This window comes from Jaculus jaculus, chromosome 1 (genome assembly GCF_020740685.1).
Source record: "Jaculus jaculus isolate mJacJac1 chromosome 1, mJacJac1.mat.Y.cur, whole genome shotgun sequence".
Lineage (NCBI taxonomy): Eukaryota > Metazoa > Chordata > Mammalia > Rodentia > Dipodidae > Jaculus > Jaculus jaculus.
In genome coordinates, this window is record NC_059102.1 from 223163120 (window position 1) to 223179378 (window position 16259).

The following is a 16259-nucleotide window of genomic DNA, read 5'->3' on the forward strand; positions in this document are numbered from 1 at the left end:
TCCTTCAGCTGCACCCACTGGTTTCCATGGAAACTAGGAGCCTTCTGGGAATACCACACCAAGGACCTTCACTGGGAAATAAGGGAGGCACATGAGACAAGTGAGGATGTTGACAGATCTTGGGGTTGCTCTGAGATCCCCAATGGGCTCCATGTTACAGGAGCCAGCAGTTGACCATGTGTGGCCTTCCCCTGTGACATCAGAATAGGATAGCTAAGGTCTTAGGACCATGGCCCCCTGGGGACCTGCATGGAGGATGAGAGGTAGTATGGGAAACTGAGGCTCAGAGAAAAGAGGACTGCCCAACACACCCAGCTAGTAAAGAAAGGGTGGGGCTGGTCTTCCTGGATTGACCAAGGCAGCAGAGCTGGCAAGGCCTGGGGCAGAACCCAGACATGCTCTAACATCTGTCAGAGGGGGCTCTGTCACAGCCACTCCCCAGTGCCACAGGATCAGAGGCACACTCAGAGAGATCAGGTTACTTGCTCAAGGCCACAGAGCTGAGCTGAAGGCAAGGTGCTTGAGTGCTCTGGCTCCCAGTATGGTGGGAGGGATATTCATGTGCCTTTGACCATGGGTAGGGTACTTGTCCCAGGCTGTAGAACCCCTCACAGCCCCCACACTCAGAAACTACACACAGACCTCCAACCTTCATCCAGTAGGCTTTATTATCAGGTCCCAACAGATGGGCTACATTCCCCCCTCCCACCAGCCATAAGCCACAGAACCCATTTTACAGGTGAGAAAAAGGAGAGTCCTGAATGGATGGGAGGCGGGAGGTGTGTGCGGGGGTGCCTGTATCTGGTTCCCAGTGGCCACCAAACTTCCTAAGACACAGTAGTACAAAATGCCTTTGTGTGAGAACAGCTAAGGAAGGCTATGGGTGGGAAAGGGCACCAGGGAGAAGCAGGCCATGAGGCTGCCAGGAGACCCAAGGGCTGCTTTCTACCATGTCCAGGTACCCTCCAAGGCAACCCCCCTCCCACCATTAACCAACCAGAAAGCATCTCTCACCAAGGATGGCATGAGTGGAGGAGGTGAAGTGGCAGGATGTGTATCTCCTGCATCCTGGAGGTAGGGCTCGCAGAGCCGAGTTCACAGTGCCAGGTTACCCTTCTGGCCTGTCCACAGTTCTTGGAGCTCCACGTGGCAGCCCAGGTCACGCAGTGCGGCTTTAGCAGCATCCTCACAGTCTCGGTGGGCTGCTCGGGCCTGCACAATGAGCTCCTCAGCTCCCAGGTCCAAAATGGGCTTTGAGAAGTCCTGGCTTCGGGACACCAGGTTGCGGATCAACATGCAGGCCTGTTTCTGGAGAAGACAGCACCCATGATCAGGGGTTGGCCTAGGATGAGGTCTCTTCTTTTGACCTTGGAGTCCTTCTTATAACATGACAGGGTGATGCTGACCTAAGATGGGTTGAGCTACACCCACATACCCACATGACCCTGTCACCTCCCAAGAAGACTTCCCATCTCCCAGGAGTGATGGGTTCAGGGCAGCATCTGAGATCAACCCCATGAATGTAGACTAAGTGGTTACCCTTGGCTGGCCCACAGCTAGTGCAGGGCACCCTGGTTAGGCAGTGAGGTCATGGGAAGATGGTGTGGCCAAGGTCCATTTTGCAATGAGTCACCCATCAACATTTATTTTTGAATACTAAAATCCCTGGCTGCCCACATCCCTGTTACACCAGGCACATTATCTGCAGACCTGTTGTAGCCTCTCACAGACTTCATCTGCAGCTGTTTCAGAAGGCTAATGTGGTGGGTGCTGCATGCCTGGTTGTTGAACTATTGAAGGAGTAATGACAGCCAGGTGTAGTAGTACATACCTGTCTGCTCAGCACTCAAAAGGCTAAGAGGCACAAGGATCCTGAGTTCTGGGCCAGCTTGGGTTACACAGTGAGACTGAGTCTGGGAATAAAAAAGCCATGGTATTCATGACCTCACAGGGAATGTTGTTTGCACAAGATCTGCTCATTATTGGGCCCTTAATCTTCCATCATGGATGGCGGAGTAACTTTTAAGGCCTCTACCCCTCCCTGAGGGATAATGGTAGTTAATGGCTGCTGGGAGGACATTTTCGGCAATGGTGTAGCCACTGGCAAGTTGCACATGCTCTGGTAAATAATTCCCTACACTCATGCAAGCAATCCTACTTAAGCTGCGCACAAGCAATCCTAATTAAGTCAGTCACAAAAAGTCACACCCCCCCTCAAAGATATAAAAGTAGAAGAGGGACTACTTGGGAAGGAGTTCAGCAGAAGAGGGATGGGGAGGAGAGACAAGGAAAGGTAATGAGAGGTGAATATGAGCAAAATACATTTATATGTGTAAAAGTTGTCAATAAATAAAAAAAATCATGTGTTGAAGCTGGGAGTAATAGTGCACACCTTTAATCACACCTTTAATCAACTGAGGTTGGAGGATCACCATCAGTTCAGAACCAATCTGAGGCTACAGAGTGAGTTGTTCCAGGTCAGCCTAGGCTAACATGAGACCCTACCTAAAAAAAACAAAAATCAAAAAACAAAACAGCTGGGTATGGTGGTGCATGCCTTTAATCCCAGCACTCAAGAGGCAGATGTAGGAGGATCACTGTGAGTTCAAGGCCACCCTGAGACTACATAGTGAATTCCAGGTCAGCCTGAGCTACAGGGAAACCCTACCCCGAAAAACAAAAAAACAGGGCTGGGGAAATGGCTTAGCAGTTAGGGTGTTTGCCTGTGAAGCCAAAGGACCCTGGTTCGATTCTCCAGGACCCACATAAGCCAGATGCACAAGAGGGCACATGCATCTGGAGTTTGTTTGCAGTGGTTAGAAGCCCTGGTGCACCCATCCTCTCTATCTGCCTTGTCCTCTCTCTCAAATAAATAAAATGTTAAAAAATAAAAATAAAAACCAAAACCCAAACAAACAAACAAAAAACAGAAAGGAAATGCAATTAAATATAGAAAGAAAAATATAGAAAGGGGCTAGGAGAGAAGACAGATGTGGCCAGAGTTCCATGCTTGAGATAGAGTCTTGCTAAGCTGCCCACACTGTCCCAAAGTTCACTGTAGCCTGTAGCCCAGCCTGACCTCAAATTTATGGTAATCTTTCTGCCTCAGCCTTCCAGTGCAGGAATCATAGGCATGCATTGCCAGACCTGGTGCAACATGCTTTAGATGATGGTCAGGAAGGGGCGCCATGGACCCAGGTGGTGGGGACAAGGGAAAGCTGTTCACCCACCTGGACACCAGCCTCCTGTGGGTGTGTCTTCATGGCCTGCAGGGCTGCCAGGGCCCCACCACCCTCCACAATGATGCGGCTGTTCTCGGGCTTTCGAAGAGCCAGGACACTAAGTGCTGCACAGCTCTGCTCACACACCTGTGAAGGGGACACAGGTGGTTGACAGAGACAGTCAGACTCCCAGTGCATGTGGCCTCTGAATTTAGGTGCTCCTCTCAGTAGGCTTCTGCTGAATCATATATCATGGCAGCAATACCATGGAGAGAGTTCTCAGGGGCCCAGTGACAATCAGACCAGTGTTTGTGGTGACTCTCAGACTCCTAGGGGCTGCCCCAAAGAGACCCCAAGGTGCTCGCCTGGCCCTGCTAATGGCAGCAAGGTAATGTTCTCTATTGATAGGACTCCACCCACAGCAGGTACCTGGGGGCTGGCAAGGTGTCGGTTCATTGCAGTCACGATGGAGTCAGTGCCGCCTAAGCGGATGATAGCGTCCTTCACATCATCATTGCCTGCGATAGCCCTCAAAGCATTCAGCACTTGTTTCACAAGATCCTGCAACAAGAAGAGCAAGGCTTGGTCACCCATCAGCTGGTTTCCCTGCATTGTGTGTGCAGGATGTGGGGACAAGCCTGCTTGCTGGATGGTGAGAGGCTGAGAAATGCTCTAGGGCCACTGTTTTTTGGTTTCAACACATGTGGCTGTCCCAGGGCTCCCAGGTGGCCTGTTGACAACACGGTGACTGCATATCATACAGAAAAGGGGAGGCTGGAGGAGGCAGATACTGGGTCCATGCCACCTGTACCTTGTGGGTGACCTGCCTTCCCTACCCTTACAAGGACAGGAAGAGCATTAAGCAATCTGAACCAAGGACAGAAGGAGAACTTTTTGGAGCTGCCCATTTCTATGACAGAGCTGATGGGAGGAAACTGAAGCACCACTCACCTCCCAAGCAAAACGTTTTTTTTTTTTTTTTTTTTTTTGTTTGTTTGTTTTTGAGGTAGAGTCTCTCTAGTTCAGGCTGACCTGGAATTCACTATGTAGTCTCAGGGTGGCCTAAAACTCACGGCAATCCTCCTACCTCTGCCTCCCGAGTACTGGGATTAAAGGTATGCAACACCATGCCCAGCTAAACTCTTTTTTTTTTTTTTGCTTGTTTACTCTTGGCCACCTTACAGAACAAACAGCTAATGTCACCACTGGGATCACGGTAAATGTCCTAAGGCTTTTCTGTCAGCTGCACCCTGGCAGGCATGTGTTGGCTGCTCCCTGCTTTGGGCCCAGCACACACACAGTGGTGCACAAATATCATGAACTGTGGTGACAGGCAGAATTTGGCTTTGCAGTACACATGTACAAACAAGGTGGGACCCTGTACAAACACACAGGTACAGCTCAGCATGATGGTATATGCCTGTTATCCCAGTATTTGGGAGGCTGCAGCAGGAGGATTGAGAGACTGAGGCTAGTCTTGACTGCATACAGTAGAGATGTCTCAAGACAAAGTGAAAGGGATGGGGTATGGCTCTGCAGCAGAATGCTTCTTGGCAAACAGGGCCCACATTCCACACCCAGTATCAGAAAACAAGAAAGAAAAGGCAAGAAGGGCCAGTGAGGGGTGGGCAGGTGTTTTGCTCCCAAGCCAGTCCCTTAGTGGGAAGACAAGAGCCATCTGGCTTCAGGGGTTGGCAGACTGACACTGGTTTTGACTGTGGGTCTGCTGGCTGCTACACAGGAGTAGTGGTCTGGGAAGGAAGTAGGGCTTCATACTTTGCTGAGGTTCTGGGCCCCACCTGGTGGTCATTGCAGTTAGCCAGCAGGGTCACCAGGATGCCAAGGCCCCCCAGGTCAACAACCTCCTGGCAGAACTCATTGCGGACAGCCAGGCGGGACAGGGTGCTGCACAGTTCACTCAGGACGCTGGGGTTATCCTGGAATGCTGTGAGAAGCAAGAGCACAAGGCAGGGTCAGGAGGGGTAAGACATAGGATGAAGGTGTTTAGCATTTGGAGAGGGCTGGCTATGGAGTCCAGCCCTTCCTCTCAGGCTGCCTACCTGCACCCAACAGGCCCTTGGGAACTCAAGGGATACAGCACCCCCTGTAGGCCTTTGTGGGAGTGAAAAAAACTGAATCCCCCCTCCACCCTTCACTTTGGGGGTACCAAATAAATCCAAGACCGGCTTACTCTCTCCTCTAAAAAAAAAAGAACACCAGCAGTCAGTGTGGTAGCATATGACTTTAATCCCGGCACTTGGGAGGCAGAGGTAGGAGGATAGCTATGAATTCGAGGCCACCTTGAGACGATTCCCTACCTTAAAACAACAACAACAAAAGTGTTAAAATAAAACTTCTGAGGCTACTTTTAGGACCTTGGAATGGGAATGACTTCTGAACGCAACAGGAAAATGTAGAGGGAGATGTGGGCAACGCAGGAAGAGCAGACACCAGCAGAGAAAGCAAATACCGGCCTGATGCTGGGGGGCAAACATTATCATCTATACATGGAGCTCCGTGATGTTTGGCACGTGTGACCACCCAACCAAGATGTGGACCCTGGGGTCCCCTCTAGGCTGACATGTTGGGAATATGGTTCTCAGCCACACCAAAACCACTTGATGTGGTTGGGGCTTGTCTTAATCAGACGAAGGCATTCATAGGGAAACAGGGTTCTCAGTGGAGAAAAAAAAATCTGCCTGGAGGCTGTTGGGAGGTCTCAGCCTGTCCTGGGAATTGCAGGTTTACCCAGTGTACCAATGTGAACCTCCCAAAACTGACTTCAGGGGTGGGCTTTGGCTTCATGATACGGTTTGCACTTAGCACATAATGGTAGAGTGTGTGCTTAACCTGTCTAAGACCCCAAGTTCCATTCCCAACACCAAAAACCAAATCTGTCCCTGTCTATCTATCTGTTCTGTCTTGGTGGTACAGCCTAATTCAAGATGCCAGAAATAAACAGGGAATGTACAAATGACATCTCAGCAAAGCCACCATACTTAATAACTGAACAGGGTCACCAGGCATGGTGGCACAAGCCTTTAATCCCAGCAGAGGTAGGAGGATCGCCATGAATTCGAGGCCACCCTGAGACTACAAAGTTAATTCCAGGTCAGCCTGGGTCAGAGTGAGACCCAACCTTGACAAAACAAAATAAAACAAACAAAAAAGCACAGGGTCAGTTTTCATGCTCTGGGGAAGCATGGAAAGGAAAGTAGGGAAAGCTGGCTTTTCTGACACAGTGAGAATCTCAGGGCCAGGCGTATAGGGTGCAAAAGGGAAGGGGGGTTGATTCTTTCAGCACCTTCTGTGCACCAAATCTTGGTCAGGTCTTTTCAGGTAGGTGCAAAGGATAGACTGAGGGACAGGGGACTTCAGGTGAGAAGATCAGCATCTTGACTAAGTGTGGCCAGCTTGCTGTGGTCCTTAAAGAAGGCACATGTACCTGGGCATGGTAGCACATGCCTTTAATCCCAGTACTTGGGAGGCAGGAGAATCGTGAATTGGTGAGTTCCAAGTCAGCCTGGGCTAGAATGAGACCCTACCTGGGAAAAACCAAAAAAATAAAAATAATAAGGGGTTGGAGAGATGGCTTAGCAGTTAAGGTGCTTGCCTGCAAAGCCAAAGGACCCAGGTTCGATTCCCCAGGACCCATGGTAAGCCATATGCACAGGGAGGAGGGCGCATGACTTTGGAGTTCATTAGCAGCGGCTGGAGGCCCTGGCACACCCATTCTCTCTATCTGCTTCTTTTTCTTCCAAATAAATAATTTTTTAAGATTAAAAAAATTAAGTAAATGAAATAAGGGCTGGAGAGATGGCTTAGCTGATAAGGTGCTTGCCTACAAAGCCTAAGGCTCCAGGTTCAATTCTCCAGGTCCCACATAAGCTAGATGCACATGGTGGTTCATGCCTCTGGAGTTTGTTGCAATGGCTAGAGACCCTGGCATGCCTATTATCTGCCCCCCATCTCAAGTAAATGAAAAGAAAATTTGAGAAAAAAAATAAAAGCAAGTGATCAACCTTGGAACCATACCCCTAGCCCATCACTAGGGGCCCTACCTCCCAGCCACGACTCCTCCCTCACTGGACATTCTAGGTGAGGCTCTACCTCCCAACAATGCTCCCCCCCCCACTGGCATTCTAGGCAGGATCTACCTCTCAGCCACACCTCTGGCCTAACTCCCAGGTGGCAGCTGCTTTACCTCTGGTGGCCTCGATGAGAACTTTCAAGCCTTTGTTCTCCTGAACAATCAACTTGGCATGTTCATGGGCATGGCCAAAGGGCACTCGGATGTCATCGTCAAAGGTCATGACACGCAGGGCCCCGCAGGCCTCCCTGACCACATTAGCATGCTGGCTGTGTCTGGCGATGGCATCTGTCAGCAGGGGCAGCACACCAGCCTTCACCAGGCCCTGACGATTTTGCTCATGCTTCAGGCAGGCATGGCGCACGCAGCGGATTCCAGAGCAGATGAGATCGGCATCTGCCGCATTCCGGACCAGTGTGGTCACCAGCAGCTGCAAGCCCTGAGCATCCAGAAGGTCGGGCTGGCCGTCAGTCAGTGCTGCTAGAGCATTGAGGGCCTGGTGCAGGAGGGCCTGGTCGCCAGTGGTGGCCAGCTGCCAGGCAGCCAGGAGTGTGGGGTAGGCTCCCTTCTGTGCTGCCAGGAAGCGGCTGGCTTTGTGCTGCCCACAGTGGTTGGAGAAACTAGCAAGGTGTGCTGAGACCTCCTGGAACCTGGAGCCCCTTAGGGACTCCTGCAGGTCATCAAGAACCTAGGAGTGGGAGAAGATATCAGTGTCATCTCCTGGTGACAGGGTCCCCTCCCCAAGATATGAACCTGAGATGAAAGGGAGGTGAGGCCAGATCTAGTTGGGACATCTCCCATACCTGAACTGCTTTTTATGGTGTGTGCATGCATGCTCATATGTGTGTACACACAGTGGTACATGAGTGTGTGCATTTATGTGTATATGGAGGCCAGAGGGTGATGTCAGGTATCTTCCTGACTGCTCTCCACCTTATTTACTGAGGCAGGGTCTATCATTTGAGCTCACTGTTTGGACAAATCTAGCTAGCCAGCTTGCCCTGGGGATCCTCTCTCTCCATCTCCTGAGTGGTAGCATTATAGGCACAAGACACTACAGCCACTCAGCATGTACATGGATGCTAGGAATTGAAGCTCCCATCCTCACTCTTGCAGCCAGCAAGTGTTTCATTCACAGAGTCTCTCCCCAGACCCCTAGACTGATTGTTTGAGACAGGGTCTTTCTATGCAGCCTAGGTTATCCTTGACCTTTATATAGCCCAAGCTAGCTTTAATCCTCCTGCCTCAGCTCCTGAATGCTGGGATAATAGCTGTAAGCCACCATACACAGCTTAGTACTCTATCACTAAGCTACACTGTCAACTGCTCAGGTGTCTTTCTTTCTCCCGCTTTCTCTTTTTCTTTAGTTTTTCTATACTTTAAATTTTTTGTTTTTGTTTTCGAGACAGGGTCTAGCTCTAGCCCGGGCTGACCTGGAATTCACTATGTACTCTCAGGGTGGCCTTGAACTCAAGGTAATCCTCCTCCTTCTGCCTCTCAAGTGCTGGGATTAAAGGTGTGCACCACCATGCCCTGCCTTTAAAAAAATATATATATTTTTGGTTTTTAACTTTTTTATTTATTTATGAGAGAGAGAGAGCGACAGAGAGAAAGAGAGGGATGGGAAGAGAGAGACAGAGAGAGAATGGGCACACTAAGGCATCCAGCCACTGCAAATGAACTGCATCTGGCTTACATGGGTCCTAGGGATTCGAACTTGGGTCCTTGGGCTTTGTAGGCAAGCACCTTAGCCACTAAACAATATTTCCAGCACCATGACCTGCCTTTTTAAAATATTTGTTTATTTGCAAGGAGAGAGGGAGAGAGACTATGCCAAGGCATCTTGTCACTGCAAACAAACTTCAGATGTATGTCCACTAAGTGCATCTGGTTATATGTGGGTACCGAGGAATCAAACTCAGGCCCATCAGGCTTTGCAAGCAAGCATCTTTAACCATGGAGACATCTCTCTAGCCCTTTTCTCTTTTTTCTTCTTCTTCTTTTTTTTTCTAGGTAGGGTCTTGCTCTAGCTAAGCTGACCTGAAACTCAGTAACTTTAGGCTAGCCTCAAACTCATGGCGATCCTCCTACCTCAGCCAGGGAATCTAGCTTCCAGGAATGATATCTATATCTGGGATTAAGGTGGCTGGGGCACAAGGGCCCGTCCAATTGGTGGGCAGAAAGTTATAGGCCATCCCGCCTCCACAAACATAAACCATTCCAGAAGGCGGGCAGTGTTGAGCACTGGGCCCAGTTGTGTTAAAAGTACAGAAGGAAGGATGAATGTATCCCACATCTATACTGGAATTATTAGGAGAAGGCGGGGCCCAAATGCCTAGAAGAAACATTGGGAAAAGCTGGATGGGGATGGGAAAGAAAAGAAAAGGCTGGGGATATGGCTTACTTGGGAAAATACTTGCCTAGATTGTGTGAAGTCCTGGGTTTCATCCCTAGTACCACATGAATCAGGAATGTTGGCATACACCTGTCATCCCAGCACTAAGGAGGTGAATCAGGAGTGTTGGGCCCTGAAAGGACCAGGCGTGAGGCCTAGTGGAACTTCCTGAGTCTAGCTAAAGTTTGCCGACCTGTCTCTGGCCAGCTAGGACTCAGCAAGAGGCCTAATGGCTTCTGGCCTGCCACCTCCGTGTGGCAATTGTAATTACCATTTCAATAGTTACAATTTACTATTGGCCCTTACCTCCCCCCCTCCCATCCCCCTAAAATCCCCATCTTTGTCCCCACCATGATATAGGCAACTGTTCATAGCAATAAAGACAGTTTTCTGTGAGTTCCTGCTTTGAAAAGACTCCCAACTCAGTGTGGTTTTTCTCCGGTGGCCAGGAGAGGTTTCTGAGTCATTGTATGCTCATCTTCCTCCTTAACCCCTTGGGAGGAACCAGCAGGCCTGGTCCTTCCACAGCACTACCTGCCCGGGGAGGAGCCTGGCAACTGACGCCTAACATGCGGCTCTCGGAGTCCCAGCAGACTAGAGCCCCATGAGAGGCACATGAGCCTGGAGTTCGTTTGCAGTGGCTGGAGGCCCTGGTGCACTCATTCCCTCTCTCAATCTCTCTCTCTCTCTCTCTCTGCCTTTCTGTCTCTGCAATAAATAAATAAATAAAAATTTTTAAGAGTCTCATGCTCTACCGACTGAGCTAGCCGGGCCCCTTATAAAAATTTTTAAAAAAAGTGAGAGAGAAAAAGAGAGAGGAGAGACAAGAGAATTGGCGTGCCAGGGCCTCAGCCATTGCAACTGAACTCCAGATGCCTTAGCCACTTAGTAGGCACGTATGACCTTGTACCTGCCTCACCCTTGTGCAAATGGCTAACATGGGATCTGGAGAGTAGATCATGGGTCTTTAGGCTTTGCAGGCAAGTGCCTTAACCACTAAACCATCTCTCCAGCCCGAATAAAATATATAATTTTTTTGGTTTTTTGAGGTAGGGTCTCACCCTATCCCAGGCTGACCTGGAATTCACTCAGTAGTCTCAGGGTAGCTTTGAACTCACAGCAATCCTCCTACCTCTGCCTCCCGAGTGCTGGGATTAAAGGCATGCACCACCACGCCCAGCCCAAATAAAATCTCTCTCTCTCTCTCTCTCTCTTTCTCAAATACATAAAATATATTTTAAAATAATAGAATAAAAAGTAAGTCATGGCTGGAGAGATGGCTCAGTGGTTAAGGTGTTTGCTTGGGAAGCCTAAGGACTCAGGTTCAATTTCCCAGTACCCACATAAGCCAGATGCAAAAGGTAGCACATGCATCTGGAGTTCATTTGCAGTGGCTGGAGGCCCTAGTGCACCCCTTCTGATTCTCTGTCTCTCTTCTCTCTAAATCTGTTTGCAAAAAAATGAAAGTAAGTCAACACCAGAGTATGGAGCCAAAGGAGACATTTCTCCACAGAGGACATGAAAACCTGCTCAAGCTGGGGATGTGGCTCAGGCTGCCCACATGCATGAATCCTAGGTTCATTCCCAATACTGCATAAATCAGGTATTATGGTACATACCTTTAATCTCAGCACTCAAGAGGCTGGGATAGGAAGATCACCATGAGTTCAAGGCCAATTTAAGCTACATAGTGGTCTCAATTGAGCTAGAGTGAGATCCTGCCTGAAAAAATAAAAGTTGAAGGCTAACCTCAGGTACACAGGGAGTTCTAGGCCAGATTCACCTACATGACACCCTGTCTCAAAAACAAAAAGAAACCCCACATTCCTCTAACTTAGTGTCACTAACAGAGCAAGCAGAAAGTGCCTGCACAAAACTGGCCAAAAATGGCTCTGTGCTAGTGGGATAGATGCCAAGTGTTAAATGACAGCCTTACCAAAAGCCCACCAGCTCCTCCTATAATTACTGTCCATGTCTCTCTGTTCTGAGTGCCCTTGGGCCTGGGTCATAGAACTGAAGACAATGAGTGCACTCCTATTGCAGAATATGGCCTCTCACATAGCTCAGAGGTAGGGCTGCCCTCACATTAGGACTCGGCCTATAGCTACAGGCTCACACTGGCATGCACATGCTGAGCAGGACACTGATGCTGGTTCCCAGACCATTCCCAAGAAATGAGGGCCTTGCTGTGGGGGCTGCCCACTCCTACCTGCAGGATGCCATGCATTGGGTCCTGAGGGCCATCTGCAGAGACTTTGGGTGCAGTTTTTACAATGGTACTAAGATCCACACCTGCAGTAGAAGACAAGGGCATCAGAAAAAAAAGACAGCTGTTGTCCTCTAGATTGCCTGTGACAGCCTCTCCTCAGGGTCCCTGGGTGGAAGGTACCCATGCTACAGAATTTCTCCAGAGTTCTTTTTCAAACCCTCTCTAGGCCTCCCTGCCCAGGCCAGCCCCACTACAGGCTGCAGAGCAATAGTGCAGCCACTGAAAAGCAAGACTGTTCCCACATGCCTTCTGTGTAGCAAAGTAGCAGAGCCTGTATGGTGGGCTGAAAGGAGATGGTACTTCAAGAAGCTTCTTTCTTGGAGGTCACATCCCTGCTGGACCCAGATGGATCCCTCCCCTTCCTGTGACTCCTGCAGGAAGCCCACCAGTTATGGATATTTCTTGGTCTTCTGTGGGTTTGGGGAAATTTTGGAATCAGTCTTGGTATATAGTCTAGCTGGCCTCAACTTCACAGCAAGCCTCCAGCCTCCACCTACCAAATAGGGATCAGTCAGGCATAGTAGTGCACACCTGCTACCCCAGCACTTGGGAGGTAGAAGTAGGAGGACTGTTGTGAGTTCAAGGCTACCCTGAGACTACAGAGCTAGAATGAGACCCTACCTCAAAAAACAAAATAAATAACAACCACAAATACCAAGTGCTTGGACCACACACATGTGCTACTATGTCCAGATTTGTTGGACACTCAGCACTCAGGTCACCCTATCAGGGCACCCCATTTCTGAACTGCAGAGGCCAACCTCTCACTGCTGAAGCTGGATGTACCTTGGCTTTCTTGCCCTCTAGTTCTTACTGGGTCTGTCCAATGTAGAGTTAGAGTTGAGACTGTGGACAGGAGGAGGATAAGGGAGCTGACATGCATTGGCTGAGTCAGTACTCCCTGGCATGTGGGTGAGGACTCCAATTTCTGCTAGCACACCCACCAGTAGCCTACATAGCTAGTTTCTGGGATTGGTGCTACCTGCTTTAGTAGCTGGCAACTGCTACCCCCTTGTGGTTGGGGAAAGAAGGCTGGCAGCCCTGTTCCCTGGCATCAGTAAGAGCCTCTTCAGGGAAGTGACCATGAAAATGAGCCCCAGGACAAGGCTCTGGTTTTGCCACTGTCTAAATGAAGTGGAGGCCAATTGTGAGCAACGGGGTAGCAGACAACAGAGGGGCAGGGAAGGCTTAGCAGGACTGTACTGCTACACCTGATGAAGGGACAACAGCATCCACTAAGGACCGAAGGCCAAATGTCGCAGCCCTACCTTGTGATTCAAACTGCTCCACCGCCTCTCTCACGGCCTCCTCAGGGCCCATCTCAAACTCTTCCATGTTCTCCCGCACAGCTGCATCGAAGGTTTCCTGGGTGATACGCTTGGATGCCATCTCTAACTGCTAAGTGGATGTGGAAGGGATGCTTTGTCAGGGGACACAGGTAACAAAGGGGCTTGTCCACTCCACTGACAACTTCACTTAGGGGCTGAAATGTCTCAGTGTTAAAGTGTTTGCATGCAAAGCTTGCAGGCCAGAGTTCAATTCCCCATTTACTCATGTAAAGGCAGATGTATAAAGTGACACATGTATCTGGAGCTCATCTGCAGTAACAAGAGGCTTTGGCACGGCCTTTCTCTCTCTGTTTACAAAAAAAGAAATAAATTTAAATATATTTATTTGCAAGCAGAGAGAGAATGTGCACACCAAGACTTCTAGCTGCTGCAGACAAATGCCAGATGCATGTGCTACTTTGTGTATCTGGCTTTACATTACATGGATACTAGGGAATTCAATCTGGGCAGTTAGGCTTTGCAAGCAAGACCTGTAATTGTTCAGCCATCTTGCCAGCCCTAAAAATATTTTTTAAATTAGGGGCTTTGACAAGCGTGGTGGTGCATGCCTTTAATCCAAGCATTTGGGAGGCAGAGGCAGGAAAATTGCTAAGAGTATGAGACCAGCTTCGGATACAGAGTGAGTTCCAGGTCAGCCTGGGCTACAGTGAGACACTACTCTGAAAAAAAATTAAAAAATAAGGGCTGGGGAGATGGCTCAGCATTTATAAGGCACTTGCCTGCAAAGCCTAACAACCAGGTTCAATTCCCCAGAACTCAGATAAAACCAGGTACACAGGTGTTGCATGCATCTGGAGTTCATTTGCAGTGGCTAGAGGCCCTGGCGCACCATTTTTTTTCTCTCTCCATCTGTCTGTCTGTCTATCTCTCTCTCTTAAATAAATAAATAAATAAATAAATAAATAAATATAGTTAAAAACATAATAAGCCAGGCATGGTGGTGCACACCTTTAATCCCAGCACTCGGGAAGCTGAGGTAGGAGGATAGCTGTGAGTATGAGCCCAGCCTGAAACTAACTACATAGTGAATTCCAGGACAATCTGGACTCGAGTGAGACCCTACCTTGAAAAACCAAAAATAAGTAAATAAATAATAAATAGCTGGAGTAGTGACACGTGCCTTAATCCCAATATAGGTGGTTTTTAGCTTGTCTAAGTAAAAGCATTCTGTTTGCAGAACATTAATTGTGCTGACACTATGTTTTGAGAAAAAGGACACCTGTGCCAATTCTGGAATGCTAGGAACAGTGTCTATGGTGTCTATGCTCCTGTTGTTAACGAGGTCTAATATTCATCTACAGTCTCAAGCTAGCCAGAATGTCTCGTGCTTCTGAGACAGGTAAGTTGCCATCGACTTTGGTTTGTTTAAGCCATTATCTGCATAAACTGCATGAATCCTGCACACAGAGCTGTTCTAATAAAAGTTCTACAAGCTGTTGCCTCAGTGCTGTTACTGGGTACAGCTTTGAGTCCCCCTAGTTCTGTTGACTCGCCTTGTCTTAGCTTCAGTTCCTCAGCACTGGTCTTTCAGGGCCTGGATACAAATTCAGTTGGCACCAGCAGGGGACAATGCCAAAATCCTAGCACTCAGGAGGTAGAGGTAAAAGGATGACTGTAAGCTCAAAGACGCTCTGAGACTACAGAGTGGATTCCAAGTCATCCTGGGCTAGAGCCAGACCATATCGCCAAACAAACAAGCAAACAATATTTATTTATTTATTTATGGCTTTTAATATGTTATTTTTATTTATTTGAGAGAGGGAAAGAGGCAGAGCGAGAACAAGAGAGAGAATGGTGTACCAGGGCTTCCAGCCACTGCAAACCAACTCCAGACACATGCACCACCTTGCACATCTGGCTTACTTTGGTTCTGGGGAATTGAAGAGAGATCCATTAGCTTTGCAGGCAAGAGCCTCAAGGCTAAGCCATCTCTCCAGCTATATATATATATATATATATACATATATATATATATAATATAAATATATATATAATATATAATATAATATAATATAATATATAATATATAATATATATAATATAAATATATAATAATAATATAATATATATAATAGTATTAATTAATATATATATATATATATATATATATTAATTAATACTTCCCTTCTGGCGGCCCATGCCTATGATCCCAGCACTCAGATGGTTGAAGTAGGAGAATTAGCAAGTTCAAAGCAATCCTGGGCTAAAGAGTAAGGCCCTGTCTCAAAAACCACAGTACAAAGAAAGCCAAATGACCCTGGTTAGATCCCCTGTACCCATTTAAAGCCAGATGTACAGAGTGGCACATGTATCTGGAATTCATTTACAGTGGCTATAGGCCCTGCTGTACCCATTCTCATTCTCTAAATAAATAAATACTTTTACCACATAGCTCGTAGCAAAGGGAACTACCCCCATATTCTGAGAGCTAAAAGTGCAGAAGCACTGTGTGCTCACACTTATAATCCCAATATTCTAGAGGCTAAGGCAGGAAGATCACACGTTTGGAGCCAGATGCTCTGATATGAGACTCTGTCTTGAAATATATACATATTTTATTTGCAGAGAATGGGGGGGAGAATGAGCATGCCAAGGCATCTTGTCACTGCAGATAAACTCTAAATTCATGTACCACTTTGTGCACCTGGCTTTACAATAGTACTAAGGAATTGAACCTGGGCCAGCAGGCTTTGCAAGTAAATGCCTCTTTAATAGCTGACCCATCTCTCCAGCCTACTGTCTTGAAATACTGTTGTTGCTTTTTTCACAGCAGGAGCTCACTCTAGCCCAGGCTGGCCCCAAACTCACGACAGTACTACCTCAAGTGCTGGAGGTAGGAATGCTTTGTTGTCCTACTTTGTCTTTTTTATCTTTTTAAATATTTTTATGTACTTATTTGAGAGAGGAGAGAGAGAATATACATGCCAGAGTCTCC

General features: G+C 48.1%; 1 protein-coding gene across 7 annotated transcripts in view; it reads right to left on the reverse strand.

Annotated features, from left to right (window-relative positions):
* Positions 1-650: 650 nt before the first annotated feature.
* Positions 651-16259, reverse strand: part of Armc6 (armadillo repeat containing 6) — a 32179-nt gene continuing 16570 nt past the window's right edge. For 4 of the 7 annotated variants that reach the window (XM_045147827.1, XM_045147821.1, XM_045147852.1 and 1 more), the window contains 7 exons: positions 13244-13373; positions 11916-11998; positions 7426-7999; positions 5021-5166; positions 3651-3782; positions 3231-3368; positions 651-1308 (listed from right to left, as the gene is read on the reverse strand). In XM_045147827.1, the coding sequence (XP_045003762.1) occupies positions 1096-1308; positions 3231-3368; positions 3651-3782; positions 5021-5166; positions 7426-7999; positions 11916-11998; positions 13244-13364 (1407 nt within the window). In that variant the 5' untranslated portion in view covers positions 13365-13373 and the 3' untranslated portion in view covers positions 651-1095. The remainder of the gene's footprint in view (positions 1309-3230; positions 3369-3650; positions 3783-5020; positions 5167-7425; positions 8000-11915; positions 11999-13243; positions 13374-16259) is intronic. The other 3 variants (XM_045147833.1, XM_045147856.1, XM_045147864.1) reach the window with 2 other exon arrangements.